Below are 9,287 nucleotides of genomic sequence, written 5' to 3' on the forward strand. Positions count from 1 at the left end.
TTAGTGTGGTTGTAGTAAGCATATACAGTTATGTAGTTGTGTTGGGTCCATCGTTAATGTGGTTGTAGTAGGCATATACAGTTATGTAGTTGTGTTGGGTCCATCGTTAATGTGGTTGTAGTAGGCATAGACAGTTATGTAGTTGTGTTGGGTCCATCGTTAATGTGGTTGTAGTAGGCACATACAGTTATGTAGTTGTGATTGGTCCATCGTTAGTGTGGTTGTAGTAGGCATAGACAGTTATGTAGTTGTGTTTGGTCCATCGTTAATGTGGTTGTAGGAGGCACATACAGTTATGGGGTTGTGTTGGGTCAATCGTTAATGTGGTTGTAGTAGGCATAGACAGTTATGTAGTTGTGTTGGGTCCATCGTTAATGTGGTTGTAGTAGGCATAGACAGTTATGTAGTTGTGTTCGGTCCATCGTTAGTGTGGTTGTAGTAGGCATAGACAGTTATGTAGTTGTGTTGGGTCCATCGTTAATGTGGTTGTAGTAGGCACATACAGTTATGTAGTTGTGTTGGGTCAATCGTTAATGTGGTTGTAGTAGGCATAGACAGTTATGTAATTGTGTTGGGTCCATCGTTAGTGTGGTTGTAGTAGGCATAGACAGTTATGTAGTTGTGTTGGGTCCATCGTTAGTGTGGTTGTAGTGGGCACATACAGTTATGTAGTTGTGTTGGGTCCATCGTTAGCGTGGTTGTAGTGGGCACATACAGTTATGTAGTTGTGTTGGGTCCATCGTTAGCGTGGTTGTAGTGGGCATAGACAGTTAAGTAGTTTTGTTGGGTCCATCGTTAGTGTGGTTGTAGTGGGCATATACAGTTATGTAGTTGTGTTGGGTCCATCGTTAATGTGGTTGTAGTAGGCACATACAGTTATGTAGTTGTGTTGGGTCCATTGTTAGTGTGGTTGTAGTGGGCACATACAGTTATGTAGTTGTGTTGGGTCCATCGTTAGTGTGGTTGTAGTGGGCATAGACAGTTATGTAGTTGTGTTGGGTCCATCGTTAATGTGGTTGTAGTAGGCACATACAGTTATGTAGTTGTGTTGGGTCCATCGTTAGTGTGGTTGTAGTGGGCATAGACAGTTATGTAGTTGTGTTGGGTCCATCGTTAATGTGGTTGTACTGGGAACATACAGCTATGTAGTTGTGTTGGGTCCATCGTATGTTGGTGGGTACAGTGGACCCTTTGATGAACCAAGTGATGTCGGTAGACATGGTATTGGTCATTGTGATAAGAAGTCGGGGAGTAAGGGACGATTGTATTATCCATTTGTCACATTCCGGCGTTTTCTTTTTCTGGTCTGGGCTAGTAAATATTAAACGTCAACCCCAGAGAACAATCAGGCTCGTTTGTTGCCGAAACAGAATCAAATGAACGTAAAGAGAAAAATAGTGATGAAAATGCATGGAACATCTAATACCGTGCGCCCATGTGACAGTCTCGGAGGTCACCATGTCACCATGTCACCGTGTTGCAGTCACTGTAGCTGGAGTGCAGTCAGAAAGTAGTTTGAATGAGAGTGATGGGGTGAAATATTTAGAACTAAATTACAATTGCCCAGACCAGACAGACACTTGACGGATTAGGAGGAGGTCAGAGAAATGTAGTCGTCATCATTAGAAATATCGATGAACCCGTTAATGGCAACAGATACAGCGCTGGAGGCGGTCACGTGATCTTTTCTGTCCCGAGCGTGTCGTGTCGGCCTCGCTTTGAACAAGTTTTGATGAAGGCAATAAGTCGCGAGACAGATGAGGACGAACATGATTCCAGTTAATGACAATTGCGGTAGATGGACATTAGGCTAATATATCTTTGTTTTGAATTCATCCATTTAAATACATTCATTGTCATTAAGGTCGGTACAATGGACAGGGGGCTTCTAGTCCAAATTGCCACAGAGAACTTTAGACTTGCTAAATAGACGTATCATCACTGCATCCATGATGCCAGTTTGTTAAAGCTACTCTGGCGTAAAAATTTATGTCTACCTGAACAAAACGTCTTTGTATAAATTACGTTTACATCATATGGGTGACAAGCATGGTAAGCCTATTAAATCCGTTGGATGCATTGGTCGACGTCGATATGACCTGACCTTACATATATAAATGTTAGAAGAGTGAAAATATACTGAATTTGTCGGATTGAAAAGATCAAATTGTACTTGTACATATTCTTTGGGTATTTGAGATAATGGGGCTGGTGTTGTAACCTCGAAGATCGATGTCCCACAAGGGTACAATTTGTGGGGCCATTCTTGGTGTCTCTCGTTGTGATGTTGATGGAATCTTGCAATAATGCTATAAACGGCATAAAACTCAACTCACTCATAGATAACTAGGATAGACTAGCGTATTATATGTTCCAGGGATATTTTCATACCTACATTCCGACCCCTGTGAGCCAAGTACCTTGCAATATTGCTTCCTGTTTTTGAAATGGTTTCGTCACAATTAATCTGTCTGAGAAGCCAGCCAAATTACAGGCATCCATGAATCGGAAACCTTGGACCGTGTAATAATTCACCTGAGAATTCCCAAGATCAACATCACAAGGACAGAATGGCCGCCAGACCAGTTTCCCTCATTGGCTGTAGGACGCCATGTTGTTAAAGGCACCCTAATCAAGTTCATCACTTCCGCTTTCCACTCACACTCAGCTCCCCCACTCGCTATGATAGATTAATCCTGGGTGGTCACTGGTACTGTAAGAAAGGAGATCCTTGTGCTAGGTCCAAGATAACTCTAGGCATTAGTGGATGAAGGCAGGAGGAATTGAATACAGGAAAAGTCCAAGAATTCTTTCGGGTTTTTTCTGTTTCGTGTAGGGGCGGTTGGGAAGCCTAGTGGTTAAAGCGTTCGCTCGTCACACCGAAGACCCGGGTTCGATTCTTCACATGGGTAAAATTTGTGAAGCCCATTTCTGGTGTCCCCCGTCGGGAAATTGCCGGAATTTTGCTAAAAGCGGCGTAAAACCATACTCACTCATTCACTCATTGATTATGTTTGATATCCTTTTCACCAAAATTTCGTGGGGAAATCAATTATATTTACATTCAAAGCGATTTAACAACGAAATACTCATTTCCAAAAACAGGTTTATACAAATTCTGTGTATGGCCTGCCGCATGTCGGTGAACACGCCGCTGAAGACGTCGGCCTTGCAGATTACGACATATTGCTTGTTAACACGGTGAATCAAGTCTGCAGCGTGTCTCCGAACTCGTCGTAGTTTCGTTGTGTTCATTAATCACTTCCTACAACGTCTGTGATAACCATGAATCACATCTTGGATCCTAAGATCACAGAAAAAGAAACCTTTCAATAAATACCGAGTTGAATCTCAAAGACTCCAGTCAACTACGGTGTGGGATTATGTGGTCTGGGCCGTGCAGTAGTCCAGAAGAGTTACATTAACTAACGACTCACAAGTGGAACTAAACGATGTATGATTGCTGTTCAGAGTTTTTGCCTCTGCAATAATGCAAACTGACGTATAAACATCGTCACACCAACCCCTCCAAGTATTGTAATGCACAGACACACACAGACACAGACACACACACACACACACACACTCAGAGACACAGACACACACACACAGACACAGACGCACACAGACACAGACACAGACACACAGAGACACACACACATACACACACACACACACACCAGTAATATGAACACAGATATGAACACCCCTCTGACAAGTGTAAATTGGCACGGCTCCCATGGCCGAAAGCTATGAACACACAATCAATGACATTTAGAAAGTGGTCAAATGTAACACATGTTTTGTTTGGGATAACACTTTCTAGTACTCACTCCAGTACTTTTTGGGGTTGAGTCCTGGAAGTCTAGATCACGTACATTCTGCACAACCCCCGAAAGTACTAGAATCTGTACTTTACTCAGAAAGTGTTATCCCAAATAAAACGTGGTACATCTGACCACTTTCTAAATGGCATTGTGTATTCATAGCTTTCGGCCATTGGAGCCGTGCCAATTTACACTTGTCAGAGGGGCACACAAAGTACGTGATCTGGACTACCAGTTGTCGGACTTTCATTTTTGTGAAAGCCTCGGTGCCTGAATGGGTGAGATCGCTGACTTTGTTTGCTGGCGGTTAGGTGCCTCGCACTGACAGTGTGGGTTTGAATCCCGGATGGGACTCAACCCAAAAAAGTACTAGTACTTTACTGTATATTTGTTATCGGTAATAGTCTGGAAGGAGCTTTCCCGGATTAGCGTTGTCCGGAATAGCAGGGTTTCTTTATGCTACGATAGTACGTAGAAGAGAGTGACTGAACACATGCAGCCAGTTGATAACGCCGGACGAATCACGTTATTAAGAAATGGTAACGGTAATGGCGCCATTGATCATGTCTATTTCAGGTATGCAATACTAAAGCACTTCGTTGAATCGTGTTTAGACTGATTTGATCACGATAACATAGAGTAGCACGAGTCAGTGGTAATGTTGTGTTTTCTGTATATAACTGCTGTAACCAGTAACTCGGGTTATAAGCAAATATGGTCTGTTTCATCTCACAGTTTGAGTATAGCACGTAGCTATAATCATGACCTTTGTTCAAAGCTGCAAATGAATGGTATGGCCATGTCAGTCGCAATATGTCTTCTATTTTTGCCTTAAGTCAGGAGTTGGTGGATAAATTATCGGTTTTTTAAATTTCTCTTGGTTGATTTGTGCATCTTATACATAATGTCTGTATCACATTTGACCTTTCGGAAGCGTCCGACACCGTCCAGTTCCAGCTCCACGATAAACGCCATAAGGATTATGGAATATATGGACGAGAATTGGGAGTCCACGCTTACCTGCATGGCCGACATCGGTCGAAGTAAATCGGAGACTTTATGTTATACATACCCATATATCATGATGTCAATCAAGGCTCTGCCCCTTGGCATGTATTATTTACACTCTACGCTAAACAAAACTGAATGATTTGATTTGCCAAGTAATAATAACAATAATGTTATTGATAGGCCATTTATGTTGCGCATATTTCCACACCACACAGGGACATGCTGAAAGTGCTATTATCACCCCGGTCACTGGATCAGCTTGCACTCAAGAATCAGTCTCAGCTCCCTGGGGAGTATACCACCCAAGCTGCATGTTAGGGTCCGGAACAACTACATTGCCATCTCATCCTTACAGGTACCCTTTCACTGCTAGGTGAACAGAGGCACATTTCGAACAAAGTCACTTCCCTCAGGAGACATTATCTGTAGTACATGTGCTTCAGTGTGGGGCAGGACTGAAGCCCTAGAAACTCTCTGGAGTCAAACTGCTTAACGTGGTCATCCATCCAAGGTTTCTCCGTGACATTGCTTGACTTCACCTGGTTTGTGACCTGTGCGCTATGCACAGGACCACGCGCCACCACCTTGACATTAGTTTGACATTAACCACCACGGCTACACGGATGACATACAGGATGACAATACCCTGCCTGTGGATGCGCAGCATCAAGGGGGTGTAATAAATACCTTAAAGAACTGCATCTCACAAATCAAAGATTGGATGACCAAACTTAACGATGAGAAAACCGTATAGGACCAGCGGGCAAAAACAGACCAGTCCCTTCGTTGCCAAATTGGGATCCCACTCTCCGAGCGTAGGACCTGGGAGCATGTACCGGGACTCCAATTTGGCCATGGATAAACATATCAAGGACGTGGCTTCAAATGTCATTTTCGCCTACGTCACATCGAAAAAGACTTTTTTTCTGATTACACAAGACGCTTTCCATGCCCGTGCTCGTGGACTTGACTAAACGTGAACGTCTTTGACCTTCACGTTGGGTTTCCTCATACACAAGCCGGGATCAGATGGTCAAGGCTCACGGGCATGGTTGATAGAGGTCATTGTATCCCAATTGTATTGATCGATGCTCATGATGTCACTCATTGGAGTGTCTGGTTAAGACAGTCTGCAACCACATAGCTGGAATATGTGAGTGGGGCATTAAACAACAAACCATAACCTCTATTCAAAGCGGCGAAAAAATCAAATCACTCACTCACTCACCATATTGGTAAACGTCTACGATCTACGCCACTTTACTTACTCAATAAGTTAACACGCATGTTATCATAACTGAAACAGAAAAAAAATCGAACTGGCTTTTATGGTGAACAAATATTGAATATGTTATGACCGTGACAACTGGTAGCCTTGAAGGGGTTAAGTTGATTGTATTCAGGGGACCTGTTGCAATGTATGTATTGAAAAAGGTCAGATTTATCTTCCGAAACCGATGCAAATATAGTCCTTCAACTAATGATAATTGAACGTGGTGGCTTTATATATTCCAATCTGAGAACTTGTTTGGCTTGTCGGTCTATTTGAGATAAGGAGACAAAGAGGGATATTTATTATATGTCTGTGTAGTTTTGTTACATGGATACTAACATGTATGTGTGTGTGTTTGCATCAGGTATTGTAGGTTGTGGTACTTCTCATATATAATACCGTCTCCTCAGGAATTGTGGTGATGGACAAATTGGTGACGGCATGTAATCCGTGTTGCGATATTTTCATAAAGAAATGTGACTTTCCTAATTTGACACATCACTGACAAAAAATATGTCCGATGCAATTTCCTATTTTGACTTGTTCCATACGTTCCCGTGTTTTGACCTTTGCGTGTGTTTGTGACGGGTGCCACCGGTTGGGCAGGATACACTCACGTTTTCGCGAACACCTGGTATCATCACTATTTTATAGTGATTCATAAACACACGCTTATGACATACTCGGAATCGTACAATCGACTCTGTTTTATGCAGATATTTCTATTGGATATGGAAAGGGTTTTGTCGCTTAATGTCATACCGTATTTCGTCTGACCAATTCAGATGTTGTTTCAGGTTGTAACGTAGAGATCTGTGTACGGTACTATGTCATCCTCTGAACAATAACCCTTCCATACTTCACCCTGTGAACACTACCCTTGACATTTCAGGTTGCCATGTAGAGACAAACTTCACCTTGTGAACACTACCCGTGAAATTTCAGGTTGCCATGTAGAGACCAACTTCACCTTCTGAACACTACCCTTGAAATTTCAGGTTGCCATGTGAAGACATACTTCAGCCTGTGAACATTACCCTTGAAATTTCAGGTTGCCATGTGGAGACATACTTCAGCCTGTGAACACTACCCTTGAAATTTTAGGTTGCCATATAGAGACCAACTTCACCTTCTGAACACTACCCTTGAAATGTTAGGGTGTTGCGTAGAGACATCCTTCACTCTGTGAACATTACCCTTGAAATTTCAGGTTGCCATGAAGAGAGCTACTTCATCCTCTGAACACTACCCTTGAAATTTTAGGCTGCTATATAGAGACCATACTTCACCCTGTGAACACTCTATTCTGTCTGTTTCAGGTTGTTACGTAGAGACTTGTGTACCCGACTTCATCATCTGTGCCAAGCGATCGCGGACACAGCGCGGCTTCAGCATGTGTAAAATGGATCACCGAGTGTGCGCTGTCGAGTGCTGGACCAAGACAAGCAAAGAGACGGGAGCGTAACAGGCTCCAGAGCGGCCCTGGGACGGCCAAGAAACGGTCTGCATCCGCCTTACAACAAGATTCAGACCCGGAACGTACTGATCATTGTCATCCTGCTTCTTTCACTGACATTTCGTTATCGTCGTCTATCTGGTCGTGTGTAGTCCTTGACGCTAGCACTCCCAGCCGTTGTGTACAGAATCCATGTGCTGTCTGTCCATCACCTTGTAGTCATCATTCGTTTCATTATAGCTTCTGATTACATTGTTTCATTGCGCTCTTCTTGTGTTTCTTTCGACGATGAACAATAGAGAATATATTCTGTTATGTTGCAAATTTGGGGAACCATCAGGTTCCGTATAGCTGAGTTTATCTTGCTGTTGATCTTTGACAGATCACATTTCTTAGGAAACTGATGTAGTATTCTTTTCAATGTGTAAATTGCATTTTGTAATCTTTAAGGCTCAAGCCGATGTATTTTATGTAGTTTATTCTATTTCACATATACTACAAATCGTATTTTACCCCAGAATAGTCTATATATTTACGACTGTCCTACAGAGCGATATATTCCCGGCGGCTGCGCATCTCATTGATAGAGGACTATATTTTGAATACTACAATCTGACATCTCAGGAGGATTACTACTTAAGAGACAAATCAGAAAGTCAGTTTTGACCCCTTAACTGCACGATAGAGACATTCACGGCGGAACCAGAACGTGATTCGCTCGGCAGCCCGCTTATCACAACAGCTTCCACTCAACTATATACAAGTCGGCCCCTTGCCCGGGAGCAGGATCTACTGACAAATTCAACCAAGCATATGAGCAGCTAGGTCGAGATGTTTCACGGACTGGGTCGTCTGCTAACATCCATGTGATTTTAAAGGGCTTATCTCTTCTTAGGGGAGTGTTTTGTTGGCTGTCATGCCAGACGCCTTAGAGAACGGTGCGGCACAGCACGTGGACCAGGCGGCCGAGGGACGAGGAGGAGACGCGTGTCGTTAAAAGGACTGAGTGTCTGAGAGGAGGAGGGCCCTGTTGCTAGCAATGCACAACTACAGCAGAGACACTGCTATTTCCGGCAATCTTCAATAAAGGCAATTCGTCTTGAACACTGGCTGTTCGCGTTGTTTCTTCACATGCCTAATCTGCGATTGACTTCAGTCGGTCGTACAGTCACAGGAAGGTCCATATGTGTTCGCGGTTACAGCTATAACGATGCCACAGGGTATAAGATCCTCGTGTGAAGGAATTGATTAAACTTAAAAACCTCTGTTTGAAGTATTCAAAGAGATAATATTTTACATTTTCATCCTTAATGTAATCACACTGGTAACACTTATTGAGACACTACATAATGCACGACTGTCATTAAATGATCACTGAAGTTCATTTTATTTTTATTTTTTTCAAAAATTATTAATTTTGATAAGGATGTAATTTCTAAAGGACACGAGATAATAATTAAGAAAATTGGTTTTGCCTTTACCACTGAGAGAAGCGAGAGTATTAACTATTCTGTGTACATGGCTGATTAAGGTAATATGTTAGTTCCTTCTGCTCTTGTGGACAAATTCGAAATAATTGAACAACTGTAAGGTTGGTTATATGCAAAGGAAACTATGCCAGAAGAGCACAGAGATGGGAGAAGCAGGTTTCCTTTACGTTCACCTTACATCTTGGCTCTTGTTACTTTCAAGAAGCAAACATCAAATCGATATAAGACTT

The 9,287-nt window shown here is 42.6% G+C and overlaps 1 protein-coding gene across 2 annotated transcripts in view; it reads left to right on the top strand.

Moving 5' to 3' along the window:
- Positions 1 to 8,883, top strand: part of LOC139478984 (uncharacterized) — an 85,261-nt gene extending 76,378 nt beyond the window's left edge. The window contains exon 6 of one of the 2 annotated variants that reach the window (XM_071261708.1): positions 7,431 to 8,881. In XM_071261708.1, coding sequence (XP_071117809.1) covers positions 7,431 to 7,576 — 146 coding nt within the window. In that variant the 3' untranslated portion in view covers positions 7,577 to 8,881. Of the gene's footprint in view, positions 1 to 7,430 lie in introns of both variants that reach the window. The other variant, XM_071261707.1, reaches the window with a different exon arrangement.
- Positions 8,884 to 9,287: the final 404 nt, after the last annotated feature.

Source organism: Haliotis cracherodii, unplaced genomic scaffold (assembly GCF_022045235.1).
Source record: "Haliotis cracherodii isolate W230 unplaced genomic scaffold, xgHalCrac1.p SCAF_4, whole genome shotgun sequence".
Classification (NCBI taxonomy): Eukaryota; Metazoa; Mollusca; class Gastropoda; order Lepetellida; family Haliotidae; genus Haliotis; species Haliotis cracherodii.